Source organism: Mycetomoellerius zeteki, unplaced genomic scaffold, assembly GCF_001594055.1.
Source record: "Mycetomoellerius zeteki isolate Tzet28-1 unplaced genomic scaffold, Tzet1.0 scaffold114, whole genome shotgun sequence".
Taxonomy (NCBI): Eukaryota; Metazoa; Arthropoda; class Insecta; order Hymenoptera; family Formicidae; genus Mycetomoellerius; species Mycetomoellerius zeteki.
Genome location: NW_017256062.1, coordinates 2,125,082 through 2,142,398, shown reverse-complemented (window position 1 = coordinate 2,142,398; position 17,317 = coordinate 2,125,082). Strand labels below are relative to the sequence as shown.

The following is a 17,317-nucleotide window of genomic DNA, read 5'->3' as shown; positions in this document are numbered from 1 at the left end:
CTGTCGATATTTTAATCTTCGACTGTTGGGTGACGATTGTCACTCTAGTGAAGGAATCATAGAGAACATCCCCACAAAATTCGCCGAAACAATACTCTTCGCCGCATTCTCTGCAGGTTTTCACGCTGCTTTCAATTATCCCTGCACGATTTTTACTTCGTCTAATAGGGCTCGTTGGCGAATGACGTTCTTTCGCTACAGTCTTCGCCTCTAATTTACCCATCTCCACCTTGTAGAACGAAGAGATTAAAAAGATGAAATTTGCATTTAGTTTTTGTAATGATATACGTTAAAAATATTCACAAATTAATTGTATAAAAATAGATCTTTTACCAATCTCGAGAACATTTCTTCGTCTTGGCGAAGCTTTGGTCTGATCGGAGTCAGCATTCGCCAATCGATAGCGACTTGTTGCAACTCCTGCAGATCCAATCCTCTCATATCTGGTGGAACTGGATCTCCGTAAGCCCATTCCCTGCCGATGTTTTTGAGTTCTTTTTTGGTCGCTTTCCAAGAAAATTCTTTGTCGCGAATTTTCGAGTCCTCTCTTTTTACCTTTGCAATTTTTTTTCCAATTAGAATTTCATAATTTTAAGTTTCATGATGGTTATAATATTTAACATATTCCTAGTAAAAATTGTTATCAGAATTTTTATACGAATTAGAACTTTTCAGAAATACTTAGAAAGTCTACATCTTTTATAACAAAAATAGACAATATGGCTCAATAAACTAAAAATAAAGAAAGTATTTTAGAAGGGCTACGAGCCAATAAATAATTTTCAATATAAATATATGTTTATTATAACAAACGTTTCGATCTCTTTATCGGGTCATCCTCAGGGTTAAGTATTTTAAATTCTATAACTGCAAATCATAATTAAATTCTATAAACTGCTAATCATATTTTTTTCGGATTGTTCAACAAAACAAACAAAAATTAGTAATAAGCTATGCTCAAAATCTGTCTCCGCAGGCTTTGCTATCAGGGGAGTGATTTAATGAATAATAATATAATGAGAAATCTCAAAATTGTTCAGAATTCAAAGATATAAAGAGTTCTAAAAAAAGATGTAAACTTTCTCATTTTTTAAGTGTTCTAAGCTAATTTGTATAAAAGTTTGAGAAGTTTTCTAAATAAATACTCTGAAAATTTCTGAAATTTATCAAAGATATCAGAATATTTGCGGGTTATCAACGTGTTTTTATCCGTTGCTAATGCTAACATTTCATGAACCTTGCTGTTCAGGGCGAGGAGCGCACAGTATATTATTATTAGATGTTTGTTATTGAAACCTTTTCTGGTTTGATCTTAAACTCCGGACAATTTTCCTTGAGTCGCCGGAATTCCTCGTAAGAATTGCAAGTTGCTTTACTTAGATCGGGTATCAAATTCGCATCTTTTTTATCATCCTTCAGTAAATCGTCCAATTGGAAAGCCATTATCTAAATCTGCAACACGAGAAAGAAGCTTGAATTCGTTTTATCGCTTTATATGCTGAAAGAAACAAATAAATGTTCCTCGACAAAATCTCTTTCGCATTTTACTCGATCTCACTTTCTACGCAAATGAAAAGAAAAACAGAATGATGTTTTGATGATAAGAAAATCCTGTAGGCATTTAAAAGATTTCGGATGTAGTGGGTGAAACCAGACATCGCTCGGAATCCCACTCAATTTGTTTCATCAGAAGTCCCTGAAAAAGAAAAATAAATGCATCTTATGAAATGTTGAAACTCTTCCGAACCATCAATAATTCATAATTCATAATTGCATAATTCAATCTTAAAAAGAATCCAAAGTTTTAAATATGTCGATCCAGTAAAAAATTTTTCGTATAAAAACAAATTATACACGTATACATATAATTTTATATTAAATATGTTTTCCTTCTCTCATATAATCTGTTTGTATATATTTGTTGTGATCGTTATCACGAGCAACGGCAAAATTTTGCCGCGTTCTCTAATCAATTTTTCGGTAAAGATTTACAATACTTCGATCACTTCAAATTTTAATAAAAATATACTCAATCGATGCGTTTTCGCGTAAAAATAAAGATTTAGCAAGAAAAAAGCATTGTTCTGTCCTATAATTCCCATAAAAAATTTTTTTCAGATATAATATTTTGCGAAATTCATTCTTGCATCGCTGCTAACTTATGGTAAAAATCTCGACCAGATAAATGCGAAGGCAGCATACACATACTTATCTTACTAGGTCTTTTAACTTAAGAAACTTACTTTTTGTAACGATAATTTTGCATCTCTCATTACAGTGACTACATTTACACCGTGCACTTAGTCCGCGACCTATACGATAGGTTTTTGTTTAATCTACAGGATAAACAAGGACATCTATTATATAGGCCGCGGCCTAAATGCTCGGTGTAAACATAGTCAGTAACGCCGCGCATTTTAACAATGACTGTCAAATGTTTATGGACGACGTAGTTTGTGTATCGTTATCAAATGAAAATATTTTAAAACTTTTGGTGATATTCAATTAGTTAAAATACGAAATGGTTCTTTCAAAACATATCTTTTTCATTCTCCCCTAACTATGTACAAGGAATATAAATATGGCGATGTGAAAGATTATAATATTATCTGCTTGTTACATACGCTTCTCAATGATGACAGTTTGGATAAGATTTCCTGTCCGCACCAAACGTTAGAACTATCTTCATCCGTTTTTTTTGTGTGACTCATATCGTTTCCTGACCGTAATTTCTCGGCATGATTCTCGATATTAATTTTCCCGTCTTTGTCGATTCGCAAAGGCACAACGGAATTCAAACTATCCATCGACAGATCGGCGTCGTAATTCTCGGGTTTTGCCTTACGTCTTATAGTGTTTCGGCTCTTTGATTTTCCGTTATTTGATTTCCGTCGGTCGGGGGATGGTGATCTAATAAAGATAAATTAATCTCATCTTACAATGATTAATTTGCAGTAACTCACAAGGGAATCTCTCGAGGTGTCTAATTCTGATTTTAATGAAACTTTGTGAACTTGTAGCTTACATAACGTTAACAAAGCGCTGCTGTGCTACTTGAGTTAATTTAATTTTTCTTTTCTTTTTTGAAATTCCTTACCTAGATCTTTCGTCGCTGGATTCGATTTGTCGTCTTCTTAATCGCAGGCGTCTTTGATAGTGCGGATCTTTCTCGCTTTGTGTTCGATATCGTGTACCTGGGCTAAGAGTATCTTTAATAATTATTACATTCGCGACACTTGTGCAAACAAATGAGTTAGTTTAATCCTCCGGACCTAACGAGGGTCTGTTGGATCCTCAATTATATTCCTGATGAAAATTTTTCTTAGAAATTTTTTATACAAATTGATACACGTCAGAAATATTGAGAAATGTTAATGTTAAGATAAAATGTATTATTAATTATGTTACCATTTTACACCAAAATACAAACCAAAATCAAACAATTCAAATTTTTTTATGTTATACTTGCAAATTTGGATTTTTCTTATTAAAATAAACTTATGTTAGTATTCATTCCTTTTTGTATGAGTTATTTTATTTCCTTAAAATTAATTAATGCCTTTTAATCAACATATAGGTATTAAATGAGTTTCAGTATCAGTAATCATGTTACAGATTTTGGCGTCAACTCTGGAGAATTAATATGGATTCTATTCTGTAACTCTTAATGACTGTAACGATATTATTGTAATCGTTAAAAGTTACAGAATAGAGTCCTAATAGCTTTTGGAATATCTTTAATTACCGATTGGCGTTCCATCGTGGTCTGCTATCGAGCGTAGTTCTAGGCTGCGATTTGGCTCGCGGAAGAGTTTTTACAGGAATTTCTTCGCCAGGACCCATATTATTTGATCTTCAAACAATTATAATCGTACTGAAGTATCGTAATTTTTATTGATAAATTTTTAAAGCGTTTTCTGTCAGGCGAGAACGATATAGCAGGGTTAAGCTTAATTGCCAAGTTTAGCATTAGCCAAGATGCATTCGAATTTGAAGCAGCAAACTTGAGCGAAAGTTCAAGAAAAATAATATCACCAATAACGTGACAAATTAAGGAGAACCAAGTGTTAGATAAGTTACGCTTTCTATTCTTTTAAGAGAATCAATTAAGAGCATTCAACTTACTGAGTATTTTCCTCGCGCGAATCGGCAGACATTTCACGATAAAGCGTCTTTACGATCATCAACCTTATTATTGAACTATACAGTAGGAAATAAAAACGATAATTACCGACAGATACTACCGCATGCAGGGAAGAACAGAGTCGTTGGTTTCGGCCTCTAAGAAGCCCAGAAATGTGACATCGAGATCGCGAAGGTGGCGACTCACTTTTCAACGTTTCTACGGTTGACGTTTGTCGTGTCCTTCCGGTCCTTCATGGTACCTTGGTCTCCGATCGAGTGATTCTGCAGCTTCTCTCGTAGCTCCTGGACGTCGGATTCTACGTCTGTCTGAGTACCGAAGTCCCGACCGGCTGACATTCTGTATTTGCTCGGCGTCAACAGTCTGCTCTCCACAACAGTCGACGAGGCGTCCCTCGACGACCTCTCCGGATTCTTGGGACTTGTATTATTCTTCATGATCGTATTGAACCCCAGAGAGAAATAATCCGCGGTATTCTCTGTGAATCTGCGCGGACTCGGCGTCATCACCAGGTTCACCAGCTGCAGATTCGCCCTGCTCAGAATTTCGGGATCCTCCAGCCGGCCGCTCAGCACGATCGCCACATCCTTGCTCACGGGCATCTGGAGGGATCTCGGATTCAGGTCCAGCATGGTTTCCTCCGATTTGTCCGCGTAATTTTTTCCTGGATAAATTTCTCTCGGATTTTTATCGTTCTCGCTTTCCCGACAATTGTCGGTCTCTTTAGCGTCCTTCAGGCTGGACTTTTCTTCAGGATAATTGATCAAGCTTGTGCTTTGTTTCTGCGCTTGCGAACAGCTCTCTTCTTCACGTTTGTCGCTCATGTTTACGATCATGTTCGACTGGTTGGAAAACTGGGTCACAACGTCGGTATCTTCGTCGGTGTGTTCTTCTCGCTTTCGTCGATTTTTCCGATCTTCCTTTGCTAGCCGCTCCGCAGCTTCCAACATCTCGCGCATGGCTTGTGCCTTCCTCGACTTCGCCTCCTCCTTTTCGCGTATTATCCGCTGCTCTTCTTCAAATCTATAACGGAGTGAATTTATAGATGCCCGTTTCTATTAGTATAGATTAATTTTGATTTCAATTCAACTTACTCGATCTTTATCTTTTTCTAATTTTTTAGAGTTAGAAAAAAATGATATAAGTCGAATCGAGTTTAAAGTTAATCTACATTGGTAGACATGGGTCATAGTGTAATTTATAATTTTACAGATAAGAATCTGATGAAAATTTTTCTTAGAATTCTTTATGTAATTTTTCAAAATTTCTGTATAACTTTTTAGAAAGTTTTTCAAAATTTTTATAGAAATTGGAATATTTTTTTGAAGTGAAGAAGTCTACAAATTTTTTCTAAAATTCTTCATATACGTGAATTTTGAAATATTCTAAGATTTCTGCAATTTTTGAAGAAAACTTATAAAATCTAAAAACGTTTAAGGTATTGTTTCGAAAATTTTCATTTTAAAATGAGACAGATTCTCATTAATATTTATTATGAGACAATATAAGAATCTTTTTATTCCTCCCTCTGTCCCCCAGAGTCGGCTTTTATTTTCCTAATATTTTATATTTATTGTACCTTGCTTTGTCCCTTTCTCTGTCTCGTCGAATTCGTTCTTCTTCCAACATCTCTTCTTTCATTCGCCGCTCTTTCTCTTCTTTCCTCTGCCTGTCCTTCTCCTCGAGTTGCTGCTTGATGGCGTTCTGAAGCTCCAGCGCTTTCTGACGTTTCATTTCGCGTTCTTGAAGGATCTCTGCATCCATAGGAATATTTTGACCACGAAGATAAGACATTTTATTGAAATCGGAACCGGTTGAGCCAGTCGTTGAACTATCCGGGCTACTGGCGCTGTCGTGGTTAATCACCAAGACCTTAATAAAGAGAGTATTTGATTTAACTATAAAAACTGTGGGATAGATGAAACAAATGCTCTTGAATAGTTTTTAATCTTAGAATTTTGAAGATGCTCAAAAAGTTCTTTGTCGATAATTGAGAATGGATGATTAAAGTTCTAGTAAACATTACTTGGCTCGACTGTCCTAATCTTGATAGCCAAGAAGGCGGCGGTGGGTCACCTCTAGCTGCGTCTTGACCCCAGACACTGCCCCACCTTGGCCTGTTGAGTTCACCCATTCTGCCTGGCGAAAGCCTTCTCGATGGTGGCAGTGAACTTTCTGGTGTAGTGCAGTAAGGATTTTGCCACGTTTTTTCCGTCATTTCCATCCTGGTCGCTGCTTTATCAGGCAGAGCTCCTTGAGTCAAAGAAAATATGGAAAATTCATTATTGTTGCTAAGGAGAATGGTTAAAAGACATATGGTATTCTAAAATTAGTGCCATTTGTAGAAATCCATTTTCTATATCCATTTTTGTTTAATTACTTACTATATTCATTAGGATATCTTGATGAAATTTTTCTCATAATTTTTACGAATTGGAACACTTTAGAAATACTGAGAAAGTCTAAATCTTTTAGAATTCTTTATATACAGTATGCGCAAAAAAAATGCGACTCTCTTTTAATCACTATTATGTTTGCTGAGTGTGACACAGTAACGCAGTGATTATAATTAAAGGAAATCATATCGAATAAATATTTGGTAAAAGGACAAAATATTTGTGTTATAATCAAATTTGCCCCCGTCCACTCACTTTATTTAACTAAACTGACAACTGAAGTGTTAGTTGTGAGAGTCGCATTTTTTTTTGGCGCATACCGTATGTGAAGCCTAAAGTATTCTAAGGCCTTTAAGATATTTTATTCTATAATTTCTGAAAAAAATTAATATTTTAATGCCGAATTATTATACCAAATTATCTATTTCACATGTTATAAGATTTTATCAGAAATTATGGAATAAAAAAATCTTAGAAACACTTAGAGTATTTTATAATTTACATATACGTATATATGGAGAATTCTGGAAAAGATGTGTTTCTCAACACTTCTGAAAAATGTTCTAATTTGTATAAGAAATTTCTGAAAAGTTATAAAACTGTTCAAAAATTCTAAAAAATTTTTTAATTTACATAAAAATTCTGAAAAAATTTTCATTTTATGGAGCAAGGTTTTCTATTATAAAAAATTTGTTCTGATTTCATTAGTCAACAGCGTATCGGCGTATCATTTCTGAAATTCATATGAAATTTAGGGAGTATAGTTTAGAAGGACTCACTTTGCCCTGCCTGCGGTACATCCACGGAATCGCTGGCGTAACCGGAAGTTTCGCCTTCGCGTTCCTCGCCCGGCGAGCTGTAATGTCGAGTCTCTTTCTGGTTCTCGCGATGCTCGTTGGATCGATGGCAACGGTGTTCCAGTTTTTGCGATCTCTGTGACTGGTATCGCGATCCCTCTACGCCGAAGTCACGCTGTTGTTCCTACAATGGCGAGACGATAAGGATAAGATGCCTTTGGTAGCGAATGGAAGGCGGGTTTGCGTGACCGGTGCGAGGGTTCCGACTTTCGTGAGGGAAGAAATCGTTCCGTCGGGTCCTATATACATATTGTGCTTGAATATTACTGTCGTACCTGCCCGAGACGGGACGCATACATAAATCATGCACGATTTGGTTCTTATTTTTACTCGTTTATACATACATAATGAAAGCCGATACGAGCGATTGCACGGCAAAATTTTCCTTTAACTGATTAAATACACATACCTATATGCAACTAATTTATTATATCCGTTTACAGCCTTAGCTAAACGTATAAAACATCCTCACAAATTGTTGTAAATATTCTATATCTAAGGAAAAAGAACGGTTTTGTTGAAGTATCTAAAAAAAATTAGGTAGATATATGTATACAGATCTGAAAATAACTTTGCTGGATTAAAATAAATAGAATGCTAATGTTGATTGCCATAATATCAAAACTTTTTGCAGTATTGCTGACCATAGTTGAATTTTCTACATAATTATTTTGATGGTCTATCAAAATTATTTTCAGGTCTATAAGTTCTTAGACATTTTAGCAAAATCGTTTTTTCGTGGTACAAAAAATAAATTAAAAAACAGATTTAATAAAAAATATAATAATTATTATTTTTATAACAATTTTAATTTCTTGTTAGTTTTCTTTTGGATTTTATTACAGTCTTTTCTAAGAAAGAACAGTAAATTGAGGTTGTTTTATACTTATAATTATGACCAAGATTGTTCTTATCGCATATACATTCTATGTAGAAGTACTAGTACAATACATAATTCGAGAAATGCTTGCAATTAAAATTGCAACTTTGCATAAATATATATATATACTAGTATATATATATATAGTTCTACATTTACTTCAGAAAAAGAGATAAGAATCGAAATCAATAAAAATTTAATTTACCCCATTTTTTGAATAATTTTTAAAAAATTTTTATAAAAATTAGAAAAAATAAGTTAAATTGTTTCGTTAAATTCCTTAGTTTTAAAGTCAATTCAAACGCGAGATACTCTTTGGGGCAACAACTGCGATAAAATTAGATTTGTACTAAATATTTTAGCGATCGCAGAGCTTAATGAGGGCGAGCTTAATGCCCACTCGTCACTCTTACATAAGTTCGAAAGCGAGGTGTATAGTCTTGAGGTCGTTGAACTTCAATCGCACGATAAGAATCGATTTGCCGGACTGCCTTACTTTTGCTTTTCCCTCATGAAAGGGCAACGTACTATCGAGGGTCGCTCGCTATTTATGAAATTGTGATTAGCCGCGATCATTAATTTTGATGGATCGTCGAATCTTAAATTAGAGTTCGAGTATGAATTCCCTGTAAGAGGATTCCTTCAATCAATGCTTGCAGGTATAGAACTTTTATCATCAAAGCAGCATTGTTTTAAAGAAAATGATTTAAAGAAATCAAATATAAAAATAATATGTGTGAAGATTATAGCAGCAAGAAAAATCATTCTCGAGTTATGCAATTTTCTTAATATAATATATATCCTCGACGTATAAATATAAAAATTTGTGCTACTTAATTATTCGATTATTTCAGTTACATGCACCGGGACACTGCAACTGCACGCAAATAAGCTCACAGTATGTGATCAATAGACATAGATCGGATTCTTATGCAATTTAATATTTTTTTAGAAAGCAAATTGGTAAGTCAAAATTGAAATTTGTTTTATTAAAAAAGCATTCTAAAAATGCATATTTATTTGTGCATATTTGCATATTTGTACATGTCTGCAAAAATATCTGCATAAAAATTCGGTGTCTAGTGATCAATTATAGTAAGTCAAAGACAATACGATATTTTAGAGTTTTTATTCGTAGAAAACCAATTTGAAATCATAACAAAGTTATTAATGAGCTAATCAAGTAATTGAAAATCCATACTGTAATGAATTCCATGGTAAAAAATAGAAAAATAATTGTCTTGGCAGTTAGTCAAAAAAATTTGAAAAATTTAATTAAGTCAATTAAGATGTAGAATTATCTTAAGAATTTAAATTATACAATGATATACAAAATTCCAAACCACTTTTCTATTCGTTTCAGATAGCTTCCATTCCATTATAATCCTGTATCGATCAATCGTAGTAACATTGTCGTACTTCGATCATTGCAATCCTAGGATAATTGTTCTACTGTCGTATTGTACCAGTAGTATTAATTTAAACATTCTAGATTATGTTAAACAATCGATGACCCATGCTACCCCGTAACCCATGGTGCCCAGGTTTCCCCTACATACATATATATATATATATATAAAATATTCTTTGATTAATTTTTATCATTGTTACAATCTTTTACATTCCGACTGATTTCAATTGTTTAAAAACTTCTTACGTTTCTACTAAGGTAAATTGTATTAATGTTTCTTCATTCCGAATAGCATATTTTTTTACAATTACGTAAATTAATTTATACTTTATTATGGTTTCGCCTTCCAATATGTATCTCTATTAATATCCGATATATTAACAGATTCAATGTTTTATCATTTTTTACTCACTACGACATTTTACAACAATTTTTAATATTCTAATAATGGTAACTTTTACGGCTAATCATTTATATTTGTCGAGCATTCCAATTTTTATTAAAGAAGGTAACCGTTTGGACTCAAGACATTCCATCGTTATTACATCGAATATAAAATATCGAATATAAAAATGTTTCTTTTTTTTACTGTACCCGCCAATAATTATGTTTATATCCAATCATGTTCAACATTGATAATGACCTGAATGTGGCTCGAAACGTTTGTAACGCTTTTCACTTGTAATTATATGTTAATATATTTTTAATTTTTAATTTTAATTCTAAATTTATTGTATCTGGCTCGTAATCCTTTAATACAATAATTTATATATATATAATATATAGAGAGAGATTTTTTTTTATTAGATATATATAAATTTAAAAAAATTAAAAAATACATACCAGCTGGCAGAAATACTGCTGTTGTTCCTTATTGAAGATTGGAGGCAGACTGGGACTTCTGTGTCTGACTTGCGAGGTCTCCACCTGGTCTCGAAGATTAATTAAACTGCCACCGTTATAATCAAGGCACTTGAGATTGTTGCCATTCCCAGAATTTTCCGTCGCTAGACTTTTTAGACTGATGGTGCTTCCGTAATGTCCGGCTGTACGGAAGGGTTGTACGGGAGATCCATCCTTTAATTCCTCTAAGGACAATCTGGCTTCGTTCGAGTAAGTGCTGCATCAGAGATTTCTTGTTTTAAGTTCCATAGGGGGGGGGATTGAAAATTTTAATGTTTTTTATGTTAACAAAATAAATGATTTTTGAGAATTATTGTTTACTATAATATGTACACGGAGAGAATTTTCTCTTGGAATTTATCCTAAAAATTGTGATAATCATGGGACAATATGATATTTCAAAGAATTTTATGTGATTCTTTCTATTGATATTTTCACAATAAAGTAAACATGGCATTCAGTGGAGTAACAAAAATATACTCCACCTAGGGCTGTGCTCAGATTCCCACCTGAATTCCATTCAGATGTCATTTTATCTTTGTTGATCATCGAATGTTAAACAAGGATAACATGATATCTAGGAAGCACTTGGGATTTGGGTGGGAATCTAAACGCACCCCAAACGTGAACATATGTACAACCTATTCAGCAAAATCTATAAATTAAATATAATATTTAGAATCATTGACCAAAAAAATTATCGACTCAGAGAAAAATCGAACTCATAAACATTGACCACTTAATCGATTTTTCAAAAAAGAAAGTACTTGATTATCGCTTTATCGATTATTTTTGCCCATACCTAATGATCTATATTAAAATGTAACGTGTAAATTTTATAAAGCGCTTTGTAAATATTTTGCATTAAAACAATTTATAATGTGCTTGGTAATTTTTATTACGTAGTTCATAAAACTTTTTTTGTGTATTTCAAAAATTCCTTTACAATAATATTTAATAGGTTGCTAAATTGTCCCACGTTTATCACTAAATATAGTAAACTTTATAGCGAATTTTGCGTAAAATGTAATGAAGAACTCTCTTCGTGTAGGTATATACATATGTGAATAATCTATTTTATTGTGCTGTATAAAATGATTAAGGTTTCATTAAAATTCTAATTTATAACGATAATATAATAATTTTTAATAATTATATTTACCGGATGTGAGTACGGTTGTAATTGCTATTTGACTTCAATGTTCCCCAATTAACCCCCAGACGAGCCATTTCTTCTATAATTATAATTGATAAAAGATTGTAATAATTAAATATTAACAAATTTTATTATTTGTTATGTGAAGTATTTATTAGGTACTATTATTTATAATAATTTAATATTAAAATAAAGAACTTAATAAGGACAAAATTCAAAAAATTTAGGAAACTATAACAAATGATAGTATGGCGCGGTACTTGATGCGCAAAATCAACATATAGTTAATAAAAATTAAACATAAATATATTTAGCTTGCTTCAAAAACTCGAACGTTTCGGTCACATTTGGGGCCATTCTCGGCGATATAAATAGTTTAAAAATTGAATTGAAAGATTTTTAAGCAAACGTTTGACGTCAGAAATGATTTAAGAAAGATATGTAAACAAGAAAAACAATGAATCCAAATAGATCGACTCATTAGGAAAGGAAAGGGATAGCTAAGGAGGGGTGCAAAATGAATAGTCCTCTAATATTTTATTTTAATCGTGAATGAAGGGAAATAAATTTAAAAAACGTGTAATACATCAGTAATATTTCTGCGATATTATATTGTTATATGTAATATTTCTGGTATGTTGCAATATTATTGCAATATTACTGTGACATTATGTGCTATGTGGGATCCTTTTAGGGAATTATGAGGCCTATGGAGATATTGGAGATACATTTCTCTCCTAGTTCCGTTTGAATTCAGGGGGGTGGAGCCAAAAATGGCCCTTATTGCAACCCCTGCTTTACGCAAAAATATCATTATATATTAGGCATCAAGATTTGTTTTGACCGAAAAGTTTTCAATTCTTCATTTATTTGTATTTATTTATTTACGTATTGGTCAATTTTCTATTTACTTTCATAAAAGAAATAATTCTATACACACTAATTGGTTCATGTATCGATATCTTCACTTATTTCATATTAAATAAATTAAAGTAAATGTTATATTGTTATAAAAAAATAAAAATGTAATTTAATATAACACAAAATATAAATATTTTTCGAAATTTTAAAAATTATCTAGAATTCTATTGACTTTAGTAAATACTCTGTCATAAATTTCGTAGCAATTGTAAGCAATTGTTAGTTGTTAGTTTACTTACCCCTTTCTCTCGCCCACTGGAGTCTTTTTTGTTCCATCAGCGATGTCCTTCCGATCATCCTCGTACACGATTTTTACGGAAAGATGTAATGAATAAACGCGCCAGCGACAATGGACGATCGAAAAAGGCGAAAGAGGATCCTAAGCTAAATTCCTTAAACTAAAACCACAATCATTGATATTCTCGACTGCCTACCTACTCGGGGATCAGCAACGGTCAGCGGAAATTTCCATTAGCAATACTTGGAATCACTCGAAACTTCCCGTGTCGTTTGTTTAGCAAATCATGTAAATTCCTATGAATTCGTTCGCACACTTCCGCGACTCGAATCTTTATCATGAAACTTTAATACAAATCATATTGTGATGTCTTGAAGTACATCTTCATACCTGAAGGAGTCAACATTAAAGCTACCCGTAAAAAAGGTGTATTATGTAAATTCTGAAGTTTTAACGTCAATTTCTATTGTTTTTTTTTTTAATAAAATAAATTTTGTCGCACTAAAATATGATTTGAAAAATTTCGATCAAATTCTTATTGTCAAACATCAAGATTGTCATTTATTAATTAAATTTGTCGGAATTATATAATTCCGTCATAGAAAATTTTATTATTGAATTATTTAAAATCTACTATAATTTAACTAATATTTTAGAAAATAATCCCATTTTACTCTTTATAATTTTTTAAAAATGAAATTCTATTGATATCGAATAAAATCGAGGTCTACTTCGCGTAGCATTTTTGCACACCTTTTGGCTGATCGGAAATCGCCCCGATGATGAATCTAGATCCAGTTTCCACTATCAATCGATTTCCTACTATGCGGAACATTTCATTGTCACGAATATTTTTGCAAATGGAATCTCGAGAGCGTTTCTCGTCAATAGTTAAAAGACAATCCGGAATTCCTCCGACGATGAAATCTCGTTCTCTGGCACATAGCTGTTCTCCGGACTCGTAGTTTTGCGGCCTTTCGCCGCGTCAATGTTTGTACTACTGCGGGGACCATGCGTGATAGCGGGTATCGAAGAAGTCCAAGAAACGGGGGTGCGAATTCGATCGCAGGTTTCCATAGGAACTGTCACGCGCGAGTCGCACTTCCTAGCACCGTATTCTCAGGATCGATAATATTGATCGTATCGTGATAAGGGATAATGACCTCCACTTTCGCGGTCAGAGATCACATTTCCGCGCCGGCAAGTCTCTCCCGTCATTGAAGCGTGATGACTTCTTACGCGGAAGACAAGTAAACCTAAAAAAAAAGTGAATTGAAGAAATGTTCATTGGACTTTAGAGGGGGAAAACACTGTAATGACTCGAAATATAAAGATATTTTTGGAAATTTTTTACAAAAAAAATAAGCAATGGATCTTTTTAAAACTTGAAGGGTATATTTATTAGATATATTTTTAAGTATAATAAAGTTTTTTTAATTTTGTATAAGACAAGTCAAAAATATTTATAAACTATCGATTGACATAGGGAAAAATTAATATCAAATAATAACAAAATGACGGGTTACTGGAAAAAATTTTGAAATTTTGCGTAAAAATGAGGTCTTTTACTATTAATAAAAATTAAAGGAAACGTTCAATTTAAAAAATCCTACATCGGATAATAGCCGTGAGTATATAGTTTATAAATATTCTTGGTTTTTTATTTCAGATGAACTGTACGACTGCATCATTGTCAACCACTTTTTCGCAGCGTCGGTAATTATGCACTGTAGGGATGAGCTCCGATGACCTTGATCTTGTGCATATGTTGTCAAGGTCATAATCCTGAGTGACTTCCGACAGGTTTTACTTGGCGATCAACTGTCGTTAAAAAGTTATTAACAAAAAAGCGACTCACCCCCCTCTCCCCTGCTAAGGGGCGCACGACTTTTGTGATTGTACTGTTGCACGTGGGTCTCGACTTTCCATGCGAAGCGACTCTCACCATCCCTCCCCCCTGCAAAGGGGTGCACGACTCCCAAACAGGGTCTGTGCTGTGCCCAAGAGTCTGCGGCCTTATCAGTTTCACTTGTGTGTAATGGAGACACTAATAGAACGTACTATACATGTGTAGACACACTACATGACATTTCATGTGTATAGCAGCTCACCTAAGCTCATTGGCTACGTTTACACCGTGCGCTTAGTCCGCGATCTATACGATAGATGTCTTTGTTTAACCTACAGGATAAATAAGGACATCTATCGTATAGGTCGCGGTCTAAATGCACGGTGTAAACGTAGCCAGAGTTTGGTTAGTAATCTCAGTTACTGCCATCTAGGAAGATTGGGGGTACTAAAGTTGGATTCAGTTCAAGGGATTGTACTCCCTGAATTCTATCAATATAGATCATTGTAGATTTTCTCTGATCTCAAGCAGATGCGTATTCTGATTCTGTCATTAAGTTATGTCGTTAGATCAGACAGTATGCGAAGGTAAAGCACATTAAGACGGTGACAAATGTCACGCTGTATTTAAAACCAGTTTACAGATAAACAATTTGTCACCAGACCAGTGTGTATCACTTATCTTCGATTAACGACTCTTGTCATTTTTAACCATTGTTCCGAATCGGAGCTCAAGAGACGATTCAAGTTCAATTGGCGTTAATGACATTCGATTCGATTTAAATGATTGAAATGAATGACTCGTCGGTTTTGAGGTTATCTCTGAAGCTGAATTGCTTCTCGCACTTTCAGATCTGAAAGCTTTCGAAAGACGACTCACTGAAGTTATCGCCAGCCTGCAACCAGCTACTACGCGATGGAGAAGTATGCTTCTTAAACCCTTTTTATGCGTGTTTACAGTGTGTTTATGATGGCAATGTGTATTTATAAAATGCTATAACATAATAGATAATAATTCTTTAAATTTTTTCTAGTTTCATTCTGATTATATATACTGAAAATTTAGCTTGTTAGAAGTTTATCATGCTCTCTTTAACTTGTTGATTATGATATATTAGTGATACAAATCTGGATATTCTTACAGTGTTGTTGGGTTTAATGTCTATTTGCACTGCCATTGGTGCTTGGCATTGGTTGACAGATCCCAATACGTCAGCAGTGTCCTTTACGCAGAGTTTATACAATCATCCATTCTTCACAATGGCTAGTATAATATTAGGTAGATATGGATGGACTCCCTACGCATTTTACACAAGTTGATGTAGCAATTGCATTTTGGAAATTATTTTCCAGTGATATTGTTTATGATGGGAGTGCATAGACGAGTAATAGCACCCAGTATTATAACTCAGCGGGCCAGAAGTGTGCTTGGTGATTTCAACATGAGTTGTGACGACACTGGAAAATTGATCCTGAAGCCTACGAGACCTCCTCATCCCCATGAGACTTAGAGTGTTTGCAGCAATAATAATTATGAATGTCAAGTGTTCTTTTTTGTGTGCTACAAGATTGTTCAAAATTCTGACGAGCTGAGAATTTATAGCTGTATATTTAAGCCTTATGAGTTCTAGTTAATTATGCATCTATAGTGAATTATCTCTTTTATAATACATATAACTTTTACGTATGCGAATACAATATGAAAGATGTCCAAGTACGTATTAAATCTTGGAATCACACAATTATTTCAAAACTTGAATTAATGCTATCTCTTATCTCATTATATTTTCCTAATTCGACAATCATGTAACTTTTTTCCTTCTAAGAAACATGAAAAATGAAATATTTATTATAATCTTTCCATAATAAAAAATTTCACTTTCATGTTTTTGCCTTAAGCCCATATCAGACTACCGACTCTGGCTGTTAACCAGCAATAATGGACCAAACATTGAATCAGTCTTATTATGATTGGTCCATTATTGATCGGCAGTCAGAGTTGGCAGTCGGATCGGCCTGCAGAGTCGGTAGTCTGATACGGGCTTTAAGCAAAAAATTACATAATTGCTATCCAGGAGATATATATTATAATTAAGAATAAGAGATTCGATTGAAATTCCATATAAATTGCGAATCCATCGAAAATTTCTGAAAATTTACCTGTGGAGTCGCACAAGATAAAGCTAAAAAATTCACAAAATCTTAGGAGATCACATTGAGAGATTGGGTGAGAGATAATAAACTAAAGAAGTAGGGACTAAAGTTCCCAAAACTACGATTCCAAAGCCACATGTATATAACGATCAAAACATTTATTCCGTAGTAATATTCCGCATTACAATATTCTTTTCCGATTTCAGTATGCACAATTACGCAATTTGTTTTTTTAAAATAGTCACATGTACATTATAATCTATGCAGACTATCGTTCGTTCGCAGTCAAATATTCATGAGAAATCTCTTGTCAGTCCTGAAATCGTACTAGACTACAGTATGTATTATATACAGTAATGGTTGCGCGATCTCAGAGTACTATCTTTAATATACATGTCGATGGACAATG

General features: G+C 33.6%; 3 protein-coding genes across 3 annotated transcripts in view; 1 reads left to right on the top strand and 2 right to left on the bottom strand.

Moving 5' to 3' along the window:
* The window catches only part of LOC108728455 (uncharacterized), a 1,902-nt gene extending 451 nt beyond the window's left edge, over positions 1 to 1,451 (bottom strand). Inside the window, 3 exon segments of the mRNA XM_018457014.1 lie at positions 2 to 229; positions 334 to 555; positions 1,297 to 1,451. Coding sequence (XP_018312516.1) covers positions 2 to 229; positions 334 to 555; positions 1,297 to 1,443 — 597 coding nt within the window. The 5' untranslated portion in view covers positions 1,444 to 1,451.
* A 170-nt stretch (positions 1,452 to 1,621) lies between these two features.
* On the bottom strand, positions 1,622 to 13,017 carry LOC108728466 (nipped-B-like protein B). The gene is made up of 12 exons (XM_018457025.1): positions 12,908 to 13,017; positions 11,754 to 11,826; positions 10,532 to 10,808; positions 7,320 to 7,521; positions 6,171 to 6,397; positions 5,724 to 6,016; positions 4,331 to 5,167; positions 4,126 to 4,200; positions 3,746 to 3,853; positions 3,098 to 3,199; positions 2,625 to 2,910; positions 1,622 to 1,696 (listed from the first exon to the last, which is right to left on the bottom strand). Exons 1-12 carry the CDS (start codon positions 12,963 to 12,965, stop codon positions 1,622 to 1,624), a joined length of 2,613 nt encoding a protein of 870 aa, XP_018312527.1. The 5' UTR covers positions 12,966 to 13,017.
* A 2,196-nt stretch (positions 13,018 to 15,213) lies between these two features.
* On the top strand, positions 15,214 to 16,388 carry Cnep1r2 (CTD nuclear envelope phosphatase 1 regulatory subunit 2). The gene is made up of 4 exons (XM_018457137.1): positions 15,214 to 15,342; positions 15,607 to 15,678; positions 15,899 to 16,033; positions 16,108 to 16,388. Exons 1-4 carry the CDS (start codon positions 15,315 to 15,317, stop codon positions 16,263 to 16,265), a joined length of 393 nt encoding a protein of 130 aa, XP_018312639.1. The 5' UTR covers positions 15,214 to 15,314; the 3' UTR covers positions 16,266 to 16,388.
* Positions 16,389 to 17,317: the final 929 nt, after the last annotated feature.